This window comes from Zalophus californianus, chromosome 1, assembly GCF_009762305.2.
Source record: "Zalophus californianus isolate mZalCal1 chromosome 1, mZalCal1.pri.v2, whole genome shotgun sequence".
Lineage (NCBI taxonomy): Eukaryota > Metazoa > Chordata > Mammalia > Carnivora > Otariidae > Zalophus > Zalophus californianus.
Genome location: NC_045595.1, coordinates 51648155 through 51667327, shown reverse-complemented (window position 1 = coordinate 51667327; position 19173 = coordinate 51648155). Strand labels below are relative to the sequence as shown.

Genomic DNA, 19173 nt, shown 5'->3' with positions numbered 1-19173 from the left:
ACTTTCAATCCTGTGACACTGGAGTCTGTGGGCCCTCTGAAATTCACACCCACCTGGGTTCTCATTCTGCCTGTAGCTGCAGATATGTGATGGCAAAATTCTTTAAATTCTCTGTCTTTGCTCATTTTTAAGAATTAGGTCACAAAACTGTGGACAAGTGTTAAGTGGAAAGTGGTAAGTGCCCAGCACATAGTAAGCACTCAACAAATTGCAGCAGTTAATATTATAAAGATAAATTAAACACACTGTCTCTGTCCTGAAAACTCTCACAGGCTACTGGGCACGCATACAAGACATATTGTTACAGTATGATATTGGTTGCAAAAGAGCAAGGTGTAAAGTAGTTTGCTGGGCAAGGCTTCCCAGGAAGAGTTATATCTGGGATGGACTTTGAAGAATGGACCTAAGAGCTTTCCTTTCCCATGTCCCATCAGACAAATATCCATGTTGGATGTCAAATAAAGGCTCATAGACAGATTTCCCAATCCAGTTTGCTTCTCATTGATTTTATACCATTGCCTCCAAGCCCAGCACTCCTACAGACCTAACACTTACTGGAAATCCACCTGGAGGGCCAAGCCAGAGAGGGACATAGATGTAAGCTCATAGCCCAGTATAATGGCCCCAATATTTAAAAGAAATGGCAGAGAGAGAAGGGACAAGTAAATGTTTTGTTTTGTGTTTGGCTACACCCCTGGGCAGCTGTTCTCAATCAAATCTGCAAAAGCAGAAGAGGTTTAGATCTATGATTTTAGATGTTTGATGACCCATCTGAGCAACCTCATTTCAGTTTGTTCGACTGCCTGACAGGAAAGAGTGAGGCAAACTTCTTCACAAACCACGTTGGAAAATGGCAACCCCATTAAAGTGAGGGAAAGTTATTTAGGATATGGAAATGAATAAAAATATAGTGGGAAAAGCTATCAAATTGTATGTGTAATGTGATGACCTTTATGCAAAATACATGTAATTATTCCCCGAACCCCATCTTCTAGATGTAGTTTTATTACTTTTGTAATGAAAACAACTAAATCAGTTCCTTTTTGCCCCCAGTCTTATTGAGATATAATTTACCTAAGTCATTTCCCTTTTTTAAAATGTTTTTAAGTTTATTTATTTATATATATTTTTTAAAGATTGTATTTATTTGAGAGAGAGAGAGTGCACTAGCATGAGTCAGAGGGTAGGGGCAGAGGTAGCAGGAGGGGGAGAAGCAGGCTCCCTGCTGAGCAAGGAGCCCAACCTGGGACTCAGTCACAGGACCCAGGGATCATGACCCAAGCTGAAGAGACGCTTAACTGCCTGAGCCACCCATGCGCCCCTATTTATTTATTTTAAAGATTTTATTTATTTGACAGCAAGAGAAGGAGAGCATGCGCACAAGCACAATTATGTACAATTACATTTTAATCTATATTTACTAAATCATTCTATTTTCTTTTTTTAAAATTGTAATGTTTAGGGCGCCTGGGTGGCTCAGTTGGTTGGGCAACTGCCTTCAGCTCAGGTCATGATCCTGGAGTCCCGGGATCAAGTCCCACATCAGGCTCCCTGCTCAGCGGGGAGTTTGCTTCTCCCTCTGACCCTCTTCCCTCTCGTGCTCTCTATCTCTCATTCTCTCTCTCTCAAATAAATAAACAAAATATTTTAAAAAAATAAAATTGTAATGTTTAATCTTTATAGCAAAACTAAGGTGTTGACAGGTTAGTTATTTTGACCCAAACTATAAGAAGACTGAGTTTCAGAGGGGTTAAATATGCCCAGATTTGCTAAATTCAGATTGTTCTCAGTCATCTCGTCGTAATAAAAAATTAGATGGAGTTCATTTTCTTCTTCTAAGGTTAGACATAGGGAAGTTATCCACATGGTGTCTCTCTTCCTTTCCTTATGAAACCTTAAGATTTCTGAAGAAGGATAATTCTGAAGGACTTTCATATTTTCTAATGTGAGTGGGAAATAAGCTAAATATGATGAATCTTCTCTCAGCCATCCATAAGAACCTTCAAGAGAACCTCTTTATAATACTTGGAAATGTTTTCTACCCTGTAATTTGGTTTAATTTGCATATTTATTAAAAAACTAAAAAGTAAGGGGTTTGAGCCAGTGAGCTATTAGGCATGAATGGATTACAAGTCTCTTGATAATAAAGCAGTTTTTGATCTCTTGAAAAACTAAACTTGACCTTGATTTCAGAAGCAGGAAGAATTGGGGAACTGATGTTTTTGGCATTAGAGATGTACCAAGTTCTGTCATGTTGCTCTTGTTACCCAGTACTCTGAATTTACTACTTTTATTTCATGAAGCTGAAGCCATGTTTGCAAACAGTATTTGCTACTGTAGGCCATGCTGAGTGGGACGGAAAGCCCCTTGTTCATCTCCAGGCTCCTTCCCAGCATTTGCACTCAGTTTCATACTGTTGCATATGAGAAAACATTTGCCCAAACTTTGCTTTGGAGAATGTGTGTTGGGACTTATGCTGGCAGTTTGCAGACAGCTGGTGCCATTAGTAACTACAAAAATACAGCTGCTTTCTAAAGGCAGGTGTGCCCATCAAGTAGATTATACAACAAGAAAATCAGATTGATTTAGGGCTCTCAGGTTTATTTTTTTAAGAAAAGCTAACCTGTATACTAAATTGTCCAAAGATTAAGATTAGCTAGAAATAAAACAACTTTGGGTGCCTGGGTGGCTCAGTTGGTTAAACGACTGCCTTCGGCTCAGGTCATGATCCTGGAGTCCCGGGATCGAGTCCCGCATCGGGCTCCCTGCTCAGCGGGGAGTCTGCTTCTTCCTCTGACATTCCTCCCTCTCATGCTCTCTCTCTACCATTCTCTCTCTCTCATTAAATAAAAATCTTTAAAAAAAAAAGAAATAAAACAACTTTAAGGTGAAAAAGAATTTTAGGCAGTAATCTAGTCTACTGTTGCTGTTTTAGAAATGAATAAACAAGCCTGGACAGTTTGTGTGACATGCCCACCCACCTACCTGGTGGTCAAGCCAAAATTAAAACCCAGGTCTCCTTAGTCCCAATCAGTGCAGAGCTATTCAAGGACTCCCACATCAGTTTTCTGTTTTCTGTGCAATGCTGGTCCTTTATCAGCCTCTCCTTGGATCTCATTTACAACCTGACAGAGCAAAAGGGCAACTGCCATGTTTCGCTAAGTGTTACCCATTGGCATCAATGTTTGCATTGAAAAACTCTGGGGCAGGGTTTCCTTTGGTTCTTTTGGCACCTTTGGGTTTGTTGAGACTACCAAGTATGAGGTTAGTCTTGTGCCTTAATCTGCATCCCCCACCCATAACATATTTGAAAAATAATTTCATTGTGAAACAAATTTCAGGTTTGTGGAAAAAACTTAAGAATAGTACAAAGAATGTATATATATCATATAACACAATTTTGAATTGAGATCATTTTATCCCCAAATCTGAACTCATTTAATGTGATAATCCCATTGTGACTTTAAGGGTACACATGGACAGGGACGCCTGGCTGGCTCGGTCGGTGGAGCATGGGACTCTTGATCTCAGGGTTATGAGTTTGAGCCCCATGTTGGGTGTAGAGATTACTTAAAAATAAAGTCTTAAAAAAAAGAGTACACATGGACAATAAATGCATTATAAGGGGAAACATTAATATGTCTTTTTTAAAGTAAGATGTCCAATTCAATAAATAATTCATTTTGACTTTCACATTTTGCCTCAGAAGTTGTTTATTAGCATTAAATACATTGTATGTCTACTGTGCATGAGGCAGTGGAGATAAAATGTTGAGAAACAGACGTATAATTTCTACTCTTGGAGCATATAACATAGTCATTATTCGCTATTATAATGTTATAATGACTATAACATAGTCATTATTCAGTATTTTCCCATGCAATCCAAAGGACACCAAAATGACATTTGCATAAAATCCTCAGGAAAAACAACATAAAGGAACAATGCAATATCAACTTTATTAGATAGGAAATATATCATAGGCCAAAATTTTAATTTAGTTTAAGATTTTATTTATTTATTTATTTGAGAGAGAGAACATGAGCCAGGGAGAGAGGCAGAGGGAGAGGGAGAAGCAGACTCCCTGCCAAGCAGGGAGCCTGACTTCTGGCTTGATCCAGGAACCCTGTGATCATGACCTGAGCTGAAGGTAGACGCTTAACCGACTGAGCCACCCAGGTGCCCCTCGTAGGCCAAAATTTTGTTTGTGGGAATCAAGTATTTTTGTTTTTTGGTTATTTAAAAAAATTTTTTTTACCATTGTACAAGTAATACGATACCATATATAGATTACAGGTACATACAAGTATATGAGAAGCACTGAAAATTGGCCTGGATAAAAGAACTATCAAAATTCAACAATAAGAAAACCTAATAAATGGACAAAGGCCCTCAAAGAGGATGGCAAACAAGCCCATGAAAAGGTATTCTACATTGCTAGTCACTGAGGAAATACAAACCAAAACCTTAGTGAGTTACCACTATCCAATCTATTAGAATAGCTAAAACTTTTTTTTAAGATTTTATTTATTTATTCGAGAGAGAGAATGAGAGAGAGAGAGTACATGAGAGGGGGGAAGGTCAGAGGGAGAAGCAGACTCCCTGCTGAGCAGGGAGCCCGATGCGGGACTCGATCCTGGAACTCCAGGATCATGACCTGAGCTGAAGGCAGTCGCTTAACCAACTGAGCCACCCAGGCGCCCCAATAGCTAAAACTTTTTAAAAGAACAAAAAACCTAATAGTACTAAATGCAGGCAGGAACATGGAGCAACTGGAACACTCCTGCATTGCTGGTGAGAATGTGAAATGATAATAGCCACTCTGGGAAAACAGTTTAGCAACATCTCATGAAACTAAACATACACTTACCATATGACCCAGCTATCTCACTCCTAGATGATTCTCACTTAGGAGAAATGAAAACTTATGTACACACACACACACACACACACACACACACACACAACACAACCTGTATGCAAATGTTTATAGCAGCTTTATTGATGATTGCTAAGAACTGGAAATAACTCCAATGTCCTTCAGTTGGTGAGTGGATGGTGGAATACCATTTGGCAATGAAAAGGAATAAGCTGTTGACACATACAACAACATGGATGAATCTCAAATTGATTATGCTAAGTGAAAAGCCAGACTCAAAAGGCTTCGTACTGTATGATTCCATTACATGACATTCTGGAAAAGGCAAAACTAGGGACAGAGGACAGATCAGTGGTTGCCAAGGCTTAAGCCTGGAGGTAGGGTTTGGTCACAGTGTCTTTTGGGGATGATGGGATATTCTGTAACTCAATTGTGCTGATGGTTACATGACTCTCTTGTCAAAACTCAGATCTATACACCAAAATGTGAATTCTATATGTAAATTTAAAAAAAATTTAGGGGACTCCTAGGTGGCTCAGTCATTAAGCGTCTGCCTTCGCTCAGGTCATGATCCCAGGGTCCTGGGATCGAGCCCCGCATCAGGCTCCCTGCTCCGCGGGAAGTCTGCTTCTCCCTCTCCCACTCCCCCGCTTGTGTTCCTTCTCTCACTGTGTCTCTCTGTCAAATAAATAAATAAAATCTTTAAAAAATAAAATAAAATAAATTTAGGGGAAAAGCCTGGATAGATACACATCCGACCCGTGATAGTTGTTGCTCCTGGGGACGAAGAAGGGAAATGGGATCAGAGTGGAAGTTAAAGGGGATTTTAGACTCACCATGTATTTTCTTAAAAAAATATATATATGACAGCACACTATTAAATTTACATGGTGAAATTATCAATGTTTGCTTTATTATACTTCTTTGTATTTTTTAATTGGTCAAAATATAAACAAGGCAAAATATATCCTCCTAAAGGAAAATTTAGAGAAGAGATGGAAGTATAAGGGGAAAGAAATCACCAGTTGTATTAAAACATTGGGTGCATTTTCTTCTATTCTTCTCTCCATGTTTCTTTTTGCGTAGTGGAAAGTTGTAGCATAAGAACAATATAGTCTGTAGTTTCACTTTTACTTGGTATATCCTAACCATGTTTTCCTTCTTTTTTAAATGATCTTTGTAAATATTATTTGCAATGGTGTAATACCTATCTTAAGGCCTGCATTTAAACAGCTGCTGTCACTTTACGAATGTAGGCATTTCTATAATACTAAACTGGTATGTTTCACTTCACGAAACTGGAAGCACATATGCAAGTATGTTTGCATGAATCCTGTAAATTATGATGTCTCTGAGTCATTGCAATTTAACAGGAAGTCCTGTCTTTCCTTGGGGTTTTCCTCCACAAACGTTTCCATGTTGTTGTTGTTCAATACAGCTGGACGTCCGCATCCCTGCTGGTCACTATCCCGCTGGAGGCCATCAGGATACACCATCTCTTTGTACAACGTACTTTCAAGGAGAGCCCATGGCAAAATCACCGAGGTTCTGGTGTTCCTTTGTAGGTTTGTCTGACTCCTCAGATTAACTCATGCCATCATATTCGCCAAGGCGGGAAATGATGAACCTCTCTAACCCAGCACTCTCCTCTGACCACCCTTTTCACACCCTTACATGTGCTTCAGTTTCTTTAATTTCAAAATGGAGATAATGACACAGCTTTAATGCATGTGGAATCCTTAGTATAGTGCCTGGTACTTAATAGATTTGATAGATTATTTTTCTTTCTTCCTGAAGTTCATCTTTGACTAAAAAGGAACCCTCTGAACCCTGCTATTTCTGCGCTGCTTCTGCCCTTAGAGTCTATTCCACATGACTGAATGTTTTAATTAGAATTGTGGACCACCTTCTTTGATCATCAGATCTCCAGCCTTTCACAGCACCATGTGTAACTTTTTTTGTGTGCAAGATTATTGTGTGACCCTCACTGAAGTGCTGTGAAGGCAAGACCATGACTTCTCTGCAATATTCTCAATGCTTAGCACAGTACCTGGCACATAGTAATCCCTCAATAAATATTTGTGGAATGAATGAATGTTTATACTTTGTAGTTTTAATCTCCCAGAAATAAACCTCTCATTTCCCATATTTTCACCTTAGTGCTCTTCACACAGTAGGTCTGATGATTTTTCCCTTTTCACCAGGCATCCTTGGCTTTTAAGAATTGACTTACATCAAGGACATCTGACTGTCTCAGTTGGGAGAGCATGCAACTCTTGATCTCAGGGTCATGAATTCAAGCCCCACGTTGGATGTAGAGATTACTTAAAAATAAGTAAATAAGAGCACCTGGGTGGCTCAGTTGGTTAAGTGTCTGCCTTTGACTCAGGTCATGATCCCAGGACCCCGAGATCAAGCCCCGCATTGGGCTTCCTGCTCAGTGGGGAGGCTGTTTCTCCCTCTGCTGCTCCCCCTGCTCATGCTCTTCTGCTCTCTCAAATAAATCTTTTAAAAAAATTGTATTTAAAAAAATAAATAAAATGTAAAATATAACTTTATCATCCTCAATAAGGACAAAATGTTAGTATTTCAGAACTATTACTCTCTAAGTTGAAGAAGTGACACCTTGGGGACAAAACAAATGGTTGTTTAGCCTCACACTATGTACTGCAATGACCTGTGAGCAAAGATGTGTATGACTTAAGAGTAAAATTCCAGTTTCTGGAGCCCGACCAGATAAGGCCTTTCAGAAGGGGGATGTAGCTGCTTCTTTTGGCTCAACCCAAAGATAGCTAGAGGAAGTGCTAGAGTGGATTAAATTCCTTGGGCAAAGCTTCCAGAAAATACAGCATAAAATTAAACCTTCAGAGGACACCTGGGTGGCTGTTAAGTGACTGCCTTCGGCTCAGGTCATGATACCGGAGTCCTGGGATCAGGTCCTGCATCGGGCTCCCGGCTTAGCAGGGAGCCTGCTTCTCCCTCTGACCCTCTCCCCTCTCATGCTGTTTCTCACTCTCTCTCTCAAATAAATAAATAAATAATCTTCAAAAAATTAAACCTTCGGAGAAAGGAAGCTGTTGGAAGCGAAACTAGACAACATAGATATGAATGCAGTGTTTGCCAGACACAGCAAGGACAACCTATGAAGCCTTCTTCACAAAAGGGTGGAAACGTGTAAGACTAACAGAGCTGTGTAATTGCTTAGAGGGTCTCAGGTGAGGACAGTGAAGGGGCACTGGACTAGGAATGAGAATAAATTTTAGATCTCACTCTACCACATTCAGAATAGAAGAATGGTTAGAACCGCCTAAGTCACGTAGGTCTAAATTCAAATCCCAGTACCTTCCCTTACTTCCTAGGACTTTGGACAAGTTTTAGCCTCTCTAAACTAGTTCCTCACCTATTACAGGGAGATAAGAATGCCTACTCCTTAGAGTCTGAGGATTAAATGAACTAAAATACATAAAGCAATCAGCACATCTAGCACATGGTAATACTCAAAGTATAGACAACACCAGCTACGTACCCTTGTGCAAACCAGGGCCTCATTCTATAAAGGGAGTTATAACAGAGAAAAGCACTCTGACACCTTAAAGTGCCAGGTGTGATGAAGGGAGGCTGGGTTCACTTGCTGCCCACATCCAATGTTACCAGTTGTTTCCTTTACAACCAGCAGGTTACCATCCACAACATGGTATTACTTAGGAGACTTTTTGAGAAATGTTACTTTGATATCACTAAATTAACAGATTGACATCTATGCAACCACAAAGAATTTATTGAACATTTTCATTCATGTGATTTCATTAAAGGAAGGCTTTTTCCTGCTTATATTAGTTACCATCACTTTTGCCCCTATCACAATCTCATGGTACAGTCCTTGCATGTAGCAGGAACTCAATAAATGTCTGCTAAATTGACTGTGGAGCACCAGACGACCTAAAACTTGAACTTTATAAGTACTTACTTCATTTTTTTTCTTTTAAGATTTTATTTATTTATTCATGAAAGACAGAGAGAGAGAGGCAGAGGGAGAAGCAGCAGGGAGCCCGACGCGGGACTCGATCCCCGGACCCTGGGATCGTGACCTGAGCCACCTTACTTCATCCTGGAAAGGACTGAGCTATTATGAATAATGAATTCAAGTGACTGTTAGAAGCACTCTACCGACAAGCTGGATGTCAAAAGCACTTCCCAAAGGAAAGGATGTCAGGTTTGTCTCCACTGTAAAACCCCATTTTTAAATGAAGGTACTATTTAAAATGGTCTTCCAAAGGACTAAGCAGAGGTTCTAAAAAGATCTGACAGGGGCACCTGGGTGGTTCAGTCATTAAGCGTCTGCCTTCGGCTCAGGTCATGATCCCAGGGTCCTGGGATCGAGCCCATCAGGCTCCCTGTTCCGCGGGAAGCCTGCTTCTCCCTCTCCCACTACCCCTGCTTGTGTTCCCTCTCTTGCTGTGTCTCTGTCAAATAAATAAAATCTTTAAAAAGTAAAAATATCTGACAATGTGAAGCAGCTTGGGCTCTAAAGTCAGTTGAATTGGTGTTTACTGACCACCTGCCTTTTGCAAGGCACCCAGCTGGGCAGTATAGGAAAAGATGCTCATGTATACTAATTATACCATGTAGTACTAGGTACTACATCAGAGAACAGCTCATAACAAGATCCAATCCAGAGCTGAAGTGTAGTGTCAGTATGGCGTGATGAGATGGGAAGGACTGAGAAAGGAAAAGGGCAGTACTGAATGAAAAAGTCAAGTCCAGATCTTTCTGGAAGAGGTTTGACTTGAGCTAGCCTTGAAATAGCAAATACGATTTGAATAGGGGGAAATTTTCGTGCATGTAGTGTGACAACTTCTACATGACTAAAACAGAGATTCTATATAAGAAATAAGCCTTTAAAAGTAGGGTGGCATAAGTTTATAGCAAGCTTTGGATGCTAGAATGAAAAGTTTTAGCCTCTTCTGTTTAAACTATTTGCTTTTCAAAAGAAATAGACAGTTAGCTTTTACTGGATAAAACTCACAGTCTGCCCTGGGTTGTGGTTAAACTGTGTGGATGCTGGTATTCCAATAGACTGTAAGCATCATGCCTGATTCAACCCTTATCTTTTATTGGAGCATAACGTGCCTACATAGTAAGTACTTGATAAATGTCTGCTGAATGACCAAATGACTCCCAGGATGAATTAGTCAGCTCAAAGTCCAAACATGGTGGGGGGCCCTCCGGCTGGTAAGCCACCTAGGCTTTCATCAAAGAGATACATCTGGAAGTTTTACATTAGAATAATAATCCCACACGCCCGATTTCTGTGGAATGGGTGAGCCCCATTTCTAGCGCCTCTCCCCACCACAATCACAGCAGTCAGATAAAGTTGGAGTTTATTAGGGAAATATGAGAGGCAAATACACCCCAAGTGACAAAAAGAAAATTCTGAAAATGTCCCTTCAAGCGAAGTGGGGGCCTGGCCTTGACTTCCCCAAAAGGACAAGAAACTGGTGGGTTAGGAACAACATTCTCTGGTGGCCACCTTGCCAGGGCGTAAGTGTTTCAGCCAGGACTGCCTCCCATCCCCCACCAAAGGTGGAAAGGAGACACAAGACTGTTTATAGAATCAATGCAGAGGCAATGAGAACTGTAAGGAAAGTCAGAGAGAGAGAGAGAGAGAGAGAGAGAAAGAAAGGTGGGGAGGACCTTGACAAAGAGTCCCAGGCATTTGGCTCGGAGCGCCTCAAATACACTGACGAACAGTTCTACAAAATGTTACTTAAAAAGACAAAATGCCTAATGTTGGTTCCAAGAGCTCTCCTGGACGTCTTCCCACATGCCACATCACACACTGATGTACACGGCAGAGCCCAAAGGCCACGTTTTTGAAAAAAGAAAAACAAGAATAAGCCCTGTTGCTCTTTAAGGACAGAGGAAGGAGCTGAGGCTGCTGGGGACTTTCCCACGTTGGCCTGTATTCCGTAAAGCAACTTCCCAGCAGCAGCATGGTGTAGTTCTAGGTGAGGGTCTCACCTTTTGTCACCTGTCAAAGGAAACTGACAATTAGATAAATTCAAAAGTATTAAAAAAATCTTTTTATAGATCCTAGGTAGTAGGGAGTGGTACAAAAGACAATAGCTCTGGAGCCCCAGAAACCTGGTTCAAATCCAGGGAAGTTCATTAACTTCTAAGCCTGTTACTGCTTCCAGGTTTGTTTCAGCAACAAGTGGAAATGCTTATTCTCTCTGCACAGCCCTTGCCTAGCCTCAGTACCTTCCCTGACATACTCACCCGTGCTTCAATGTACTCTATTCTCCGTTCAAGGGCTGTCAATTTCTCGTTCAGTGTTGCAAGTCTTGAACGACAAGACATATCTGGTAAAAGGAGACTGATGTTCAGGATTAATGTCATTCCAAATACAAACACACACACACAGCCCTTCCCTGATGAAGAGGAATGATACATCATGCAGAGCACAAGTGGGAGCAGGTGAGCAAAGCAAGGGAATGGGGAAGAGGTGAGAATTATATTAGGAGCACATATGCTTAGAATGGATCTGCTGAACTTCCTATCAACGGTGGTAGGCAGAGAATAATGACCCCCAAAGACGTCCATGCCCTAAATCCCTGAAGCTGTAAGTATGTATCCTACATGACAAAAGGGATTTTGCAGATGTGATTCAGGTTAAGGACCTTGAGATCCTGGATTATCTAATCACAAATCCATAACTGTAGGGAGAGATAGACCAAGGAAAGGTAGAGGAAGAAGAAGAGATTCAAAGTGTGTGAGGGGAACTCAACCTGCTATGGCTGGCTTTGAAGATGGAGGAAGGAGGCCATGAGCCAAAAGATGCCAGAGACACTGAGAAGCTGGAAATAGCTCTCAGCTGACAGCCAGCAAGGAAACAGATTTGTCCTACAGCCACAAGAAACTGAATTCTGCCACCAACCCAATGAGCAAGGAAACAGATCCTCTCCTAGAGTCTCCAGAAAGGAAGGCAGCCCTGCTGACACCTTGATTTTAGCCCAGTGAAGTGATGTTGGACTTCCAAACTATACAACTATAAAATAATAAACTTATGTGACAAAAGCGGCTACATTTATGGTAATTTGTTATGGCAGCCAAAGAAAACTAACACACCAAAACTCTACAAACGGCTATTTGCTCATAGACAAACCAAGAGTTTCAAGAGAGGGGAAGTGACAAGAGGAAGAAAATAATCTCAACAGGGAAGAAAAACAGAGGCCATGAAAGCAGGAGGGGAGGGAAGGCGTCCCTGTTTCTGAGCTCACAGAAGCCTCATCACTGCTTTTGTTCTAGGAAGGTACTTCATGTGTCGTCAATATCTGCGCAGGCATGCCAGCATGAGAGAAAACTTGGGAGAACATCAAATACCCTGTGGAGCCCACATTCCATCTGTGGAAAACAGCAAAGTTTCTTTTCTTCCTTTTCCAACCTTCTTTCACCACTCATCCAAAATGAAACCCAGATTTCCCCCAAAATACCTTTTCCTCTGCAAACTACTCTAAGAGAAACCACTTGACTACTCTTTCCCTAACCATTCTGAACAGGAGAAAAATGTTTCTGGGCATGCTCATGATTTCCTATTACTTCCTTCAACACCGTTGTTCGGTCATCCTCAATAACCTTCACTTTTTAAGTCTAAAATATCCTTTCTCCGAGACACTCTCCCACGCACAATGATTTAACACTTAGCTCACAATTTCCTTTTCATCTCTTCCCTGTTATGCAAAAGCATGTCCACATCCATTTTGACAAATCCTCTTGCCTCAACTTTCACTTCTCCACGTCTGCATCTTATTCATCTTGCCTTTCTAAACATTCTCCTTCAAGGCTCAGTTCAAATTGGACCTCTGAGAGGTCTCTGCCAGAGCCATATAATTCTGCTCTACATTTATGGTTGAATTTCTAGTTTATAAATTACTTATGTGCTTGGTCTTAGGTTATCATTTCTCCCTCTGGATACAGATTTAACAAACAAGAATGTTCACCACTATTACTTAGGAATGGTTTCATAAAGTATGGTGTATTTATGAAAGACTATTAAAATGGCCATTAGAAATTACAAGTTTGCAGGGCGCCTGGGTGGCTCAGTTGCTAAGCGTCTGCCTTCGGCTCGGGTCATGATCACAGGGTCCTGGGATCGAGCCCCACATCGAGCCCCATATCGGGCTCCCTGCTCCATGGGAAGCCTGCTTCTCCCTCTCCCACTCCCCCTGCTTGTGTTCCCTCTCACACTGTGTCTCTGTCAAATAAATAAATAAAATCTTCAAAAAGAAAAAAAAACAAAACAAAAAATAAGGCATCTTTTTAACTCATTAAAAAAACAAAATTACAAGTTTGAATATTTAACATAGGAAATGTTCCTGCTACCTAGACAAATGTATTTATGTACTTGTAACTTATCATTTTTTTTACATGTTTGTTACCCCACTAGAATGAGTTAATCAAAGCCCACTTCACTGGGCTAAAATCAACTAATCAAATACTGCCTCTTATTAATTTTTATAACAAGTATCTTGTCTGGCATAGAGATGTTTTTGAGAAAGAAATTATGGATTCTGGTATGTTAGTGAAACAAAAAATTGGCTCTAGTGTGACTCCGCTAATTCTACAAGGGGAAGCCAAGGCTCATCTTGGATAACTGATGGGACAAAACAATAGCACAGCTGGGTTCGGAGCCCAGTTCCCTTCTGCTCAGGATGGTACTCTCCCACCACACACCCTGCTACCACCTTTATGAACCTCTGGAGTTGTAGTCTATTCCCCACAGGTCTTAAAATCTGCTTATAGCTCATCTCTTCCACTTTCTGTTTCCTTTTTTTCTTTTTGCCATACTAGATCCTTTCCCACCCATCCATCTTCACTGCTACTCTTATTTTTTAAAAATAGCTTTACTGATATATTCATTTATATACCATGAAGTTCACTTACTTGAAGTATACAATTCAATGGTGTTTAGAATAGAGTTGTGCAACCATCAACATAATCTAATTTTAGAACATCTTCATAATCCCTACATGAAACCTTGTACCAATTAGCAGTCATTCCCCATTCAGCCTCATCCCAACCCCTGGCAACCATTAATCTATCTCTGTGGATTTACCTATTCTAGACATTCCTCATTTTTCTTTTAAATCGTGTTGTTTATCTCCTAGTGCTGCTTCTTCTAATTCCTAGATCTAGCTTGAGTAGAAGGAACTCAGTACCCTCTTTTTCCTAGATACACTTGCACCACTGCCAGGACTGCCCAACAGGACCACGTCTCTTTCGATCTGGTTTTTAGAAGCTCAAAGGCATATCACGTATGCTATTTAGTAAGAGCGTGAATGTTAACACTAACAACCTGTCATTTCCCATAAAAAGAGACATGCCAAAATTATCTGCAGGGGTGGAGTGGTGAGAGGGAGGGTTCCTTCCTGGATGGCTGTTCTGTTCTAGCTCTGTCACTCTGGTAATGAATCAGAATCTAAGAACAACAGTACATTACTGGCCTAAATGGATAAGCACTGTTGAGAAATATAAGATGTTGAACTCCAGAAACTTTGATCATATTTCAGATCCCAAGAAATACATACTGATTCAAGCAAAACACTGGGAAAGCATTCAGCAGCTGAACAAATCTGAGACCAGAGTGCATTTAAGAGTATATTATCACCAGACTTTTTTTTTTTTTTTTTAATTTTACTTATTTATTTGAGAGAGAGAGTGCGAGCATGAGCAGGGGCCGGAAAGGAGAAGCAGACTCCCCGCTGAGCAGGAAGCCCAAAGTGGGGCTCCATCCCGGAATCCCGGGGATCATGACCAGAGCCGAAGGCAGACACTTAACCGACTGAGCCACCCAGGTGCCCCTATCACCAGACTTTAATGAAGATACTGATCGTCCTTGTCAGGGTGCTGGATGATGTGTATCCATTACCACTCCTGACAAATGCCACTTATCAGCTCCTCTGAACCCTTTAATGCACATAACCTTAGCCTACAAAAATCAACACTGTCATTCTCTTGAATTGTTGCCATTAAGGCTTACTTCTCTAACAGAATTCTAAATTTCTCAGGAGTGGCTACCATGTCCATTTATTCTTATTTATTCCTTTCTCAGAGGATGTGACACATAGCTGGGATCATGACAGACATGCTATACTTGTTGGCTAAGTATAAAAACTGACATTTAAAAATAACCACATTTATTATTTTTGTTACACTTTTCTGCACATATTAGTTTTAGAATCAGATAAAATGGTATAAAAATTAAAAGCTATTATATGTGACAATCTGTTTTTAGAAACTTCACCAATTCACGGTACAGAACAGGTCTAGTGTTAGGATGTTATCACTGCCTTATGATTTGTGGGGCCTCAGGTTCAGGTGGCCCATGAATATAATCACTCTCACCAGTTGGAAGGAATCTCAGGGTAAAAGCTGTTCAGAAAGTCACTAGCTATCTTGAAAAAAGTTCCCTCTCCAAAGCACATGGCCTACACAGACTCTGTGCTCAGGGTAAGGACTGTAGGAATGCTGCCATTTTCTTTTCTTTTTTTTTTTAAAGATTTTAATTTATTTATTTGACAGAGAGACAGCCAGAGAGGGAACACAAGCAGGGGGAGTGGGAGAGGGAGAAGCAGGCTTCCTGCAGGACAGGGAGCCCAATGCGGGCTCGATCCTGGAACCCCGGGATCATGACCTGAGCCGAAGGCAGATGCTTAACTGACTGAGCCACCCGGGAGCCCTCAGGAGCTCTTTGAAAATGGCAGCAATCCTTGGGGCCATCCTTCTGGCTCTGTAAGACTGGAATTCTGTGTGACTATTTCCTCAGTCTAGGACATGTTGAAAATCTCAAAAAGAAAAGTCTTTATTCTCTATTTGATCATAAAATGTGACTCACACGTTTGGTAAAATTTCAGTGCCGGTATTTCCTTGCTTATAAAACAAGAGAAGAGACATTTCTCCTCTGCAAATCCTAAGGTCAAACTCCAATTTTTGGTCAGTTCCAAGACTCACCTGCCATAAATCTAGTGGCTGTAATATGCCAAGATTTATGTCAAAGATAAATGTATGTGAATTAAAAGTTTCTTAATACAGGGGCGCCCGGGTGGTGCAAATCCTGATTTTTGGCTCAGGTCATGATCTCAGGGTCATGAGGCAGAGCCCCACATAGGGCTCTGCACTCAGCAGAGTCTGCTTCAGACTATCTCTCCCTCTCCCTCTGCTCTGCCCCCACTCAGTCTTGCTCATTCTCTCTCAAATAAATAAACCTTAAAAAAAAAGTTTATTAATACAATTCAGTGCTCAGAAATGAAGTTATTACATTACCCAGATCCAAATGTGGGGGATTGAGATGCCAGATCACTTTTAAATTTTGAAAAACAGCCCCAGCTTAACTTATTTTATTTTATTAAGATTTATTCACTTATTTGAGATACAGAGAGCACGCAGGAGTGGGAGGGGCAGAGGGAGAGAGAATCGCAAGCAGACTCGGCACTGAGCAGGAGCCCAAATCAGGGCTCCATCTCACTACATTGAGATCACTACCAGAGCCGGAGCCAAAACCAAGAGTCAGAAGCTTAACCGAATGACCCACCCAGGTGCCCCTTAACTTGTTATTTTAGATGCTTTACTGATTTAACTGATGTTCTTAATACTTTACTTGGCTAGTCTGTGTGTATGTATATCAGATCCTACCAGAAAGGTGAAGTCTTTTAATTCTGCTTTTTAAGGTTAAAACTCTCCATGTTGGTGATTTTTCCAACTACTTTCCACTGCCTCACCTGACTAAGCCAAATCTCAAAGCTGTGATCTTCTCATCATTCTTCCTTCCCCTAGTATGCAGTATTTTGGTTTCTCTTCTCTGGCCCTTCTTCTGAAGGAATGTTATGAGTAAAGAATGCTGTGAACAACCTCCAATAATAGTTCAGCTCTCCAGAAAAGTAGGAGAAACCAATTATGAGAACATCAAAAAAGTTTGCACAGAACTTAGGAAAAGAAAAACTCTCTGAGGAAACCCAGACTATCTGAATAGCAGGGTAAATAGGGTCAGTATTTCCTAATGTTTTCAGTTCACTGAAATCAATTAATCTAGCCTCTGAACTTGAGGCTCCTGTCTCCAAATCCATCTCTTTTTCACTAAACCATACTCCTTCACTCAGAGTCAAACTATTTCAAGATACTATGAGATCTATGTTGACTACCATTCCCTATTACAACCTCTATACCAAGTTATGTGTGTGAATACGTATCAATGACATACATATTTATACTATTCTCTCATTAATACTACCCTCACCCTCATTCCCTGGTGAGAAAATCCATCATACTAAGATTATAGTCTTATACACTTTATAAGGAAATAGATTAATACAAAACCAGTGTTCTGAAACTGTCATTATTTCATCTTCAAGATAGAAATTCCTTGAAAGCAGGAAATGATTCCTATTCTGTATCCTCCAGAATGCCTGAGAGCCTTGTACTGAGATCTGGTCTCTCTTGCTGATGCTTTCTAAGAAAATTCATGTTCTGTTACCTTACTCCTCGGGATGCATCAGTCCTCCAGCTGGAAAATAATTCATTTTAAATCTTTTTTTAATACATCAGTTTCCCCTACTTAATCTTAATTGCTTGTTGCTGAATTAGTGGAACAAGAGGCACACTAGTTGGAAAAAGATCACTAGATGTCATCCTTACACCTTGTGATTGCTTAAGTAAGTCTATCCAGTGCCCAGTTCTGTTAAAGAAACACTTGGAGAACATGGGATGGGAGTCTTTGTTAAGGCTTGCTGTCCAGAAGGATACGGAACAAAGCAGAAAGAATTGAAGACTGTTATAAGCAGGCCATGCCTAGGAAAGATTTTGCTAGAAGCAGAAGTAACACGTACTGTCGAATAGATACCAGCAATACAGGGCTCTCCATGTCCTTACATAAATCTGGACCTTACCTCTGACCTCATCTCCTACCACTCTCAGGGCAGCAAAAACGGGAGACAGGAATGGGCGACTAAAAGGTATGGCGCTAAAGAGATCCTGAAAATGATGAGGAACCGTCAAGAAACTTACACAAGGCAGCTACACGGCTGTGGTTGCATTCTGAAAGGCGCACTCTGAGTGCAAAGTGGGAACTGGAAGGGAAGCCGGTCACAAAGGAAGCAGGGAGGCTACCGAAGAGAAGAAAAGACTGTGGATGGAGCTGCCTGAAGAGTCTGGGAAAAGGAAGGACCTGTTAATGGATCTGCGGTGATGGCAATGAAGCCGATGAGCTCAGCCTGGCGCAGGAGAACGCCACAGGGACTGACCAGTGGAGTCTGAGGGTCAGGGCGAGACGGGAAGGTGGGGTCCGGAGGACGCGAAAACCAGCTAGGGCCGAGGGCTCCCGGAGAAAGCCCTTTCAAAGCTTCTCAGCGCCCTCGCCAAACTGCCTGAGTGGCCTCCTACCCACCCCCACCTCCCCCTGCTCGCCCGCTGACCAAACGAGTTGAGAAAGTCCGCGATTTTCTTGATGCTGCTGGTGATGACTTCTATGTATTCCCGGTTCGCCCAGTCCTGGTGAATCTCCCGCTGCACCGGATCCTCTTGACCCGCCATTGCTGCCACCTGACGAGGAGCCACCGCGCAGGCGCCCCGACCCTCCAGCCGGCCAGTGCGCCTGCGCCGCCAGCCCACACCCATGCCTTGGCACCCACGAATCCATGGGCACTGTGATGCGCCTGCGCGATGTCAAGTCCCTTCGCTCTGCTCCCACGCCCCTGAAAAAAGTCGCAAAAACCCCGACGGTGAAAATGGAGTGCGCATGCGCCGAAGCACTCCTGCCCACCACATAGCCCATCGCAGGCGGTTTTGGTCGTTAGGGGGCGCTTGACCACGAGACGCTCGCTGCGTCTGCTGCTCCAAACTAAGGTTGTGGTCTGTGTCAGCAATTAGTTGGGCGTAGCCAATTAAGCCACATTAAATACAACTCATTTTGAAAATGGCTTTCAACAGCACAACATGATTCCCCACCTTGCAGTCATCAAATAAAACGTTAGTATTATTATTTTAAAGATTTTATTTATTTGACAGAGAGAGAGACAGCGAGAGAGGGAACACAGGCAGGGGGTAGTGGGAGAGGGAGAGGCAGGCTTCCAGCCAAGCAGAGAGCCTTATGCGGGGCTCGATCCCAGGACCCTGGGATCATGACCCGAGCCGAAGGCACTTAACGACTGAGCCACCCGGGCACCCCTATTATTATTATTTTTTTTTAACAATAATACCCAGTGATGGAGAGGCTGAGAGAAAATTGATAGGCCCCTAAATAG

The 19173-nt window shown here is 41.7% G+C and overlaps 1 protein-coding gene across 1 annotated transcript; it reads right to left on the bottom strand.

Moving 5' to 3' along the window:
* Window positions 1-10243: 10243 nt before the first annotated feature.
* BRK1 (BRICK1 subunit of SCAR/WAVE actin nucleating complex) lies at window positions 10244-18545 on the bottom strand. The gene is made up of 3 exons (XM_027586615.1): window positions 18346-18545; window positions 11159-11241; window positions 10244-10910 (listed from the first exon to the last, which is right to left on the bottom strand). The coding sequence occupies exons 1-3, from the start codon at window positions 18461-18463 to the stop codon at window positions 10884-10886; spliced, it is 228 nt and encodes a 75-aa protein (XP_027442416.1). The 5' UTR covers window positions 18464-18545; the 3' UTR covers window positions 10244-10883.
* Between the last annotated feature and the right edge of the window lie 628 nt (window positions 18546-19173).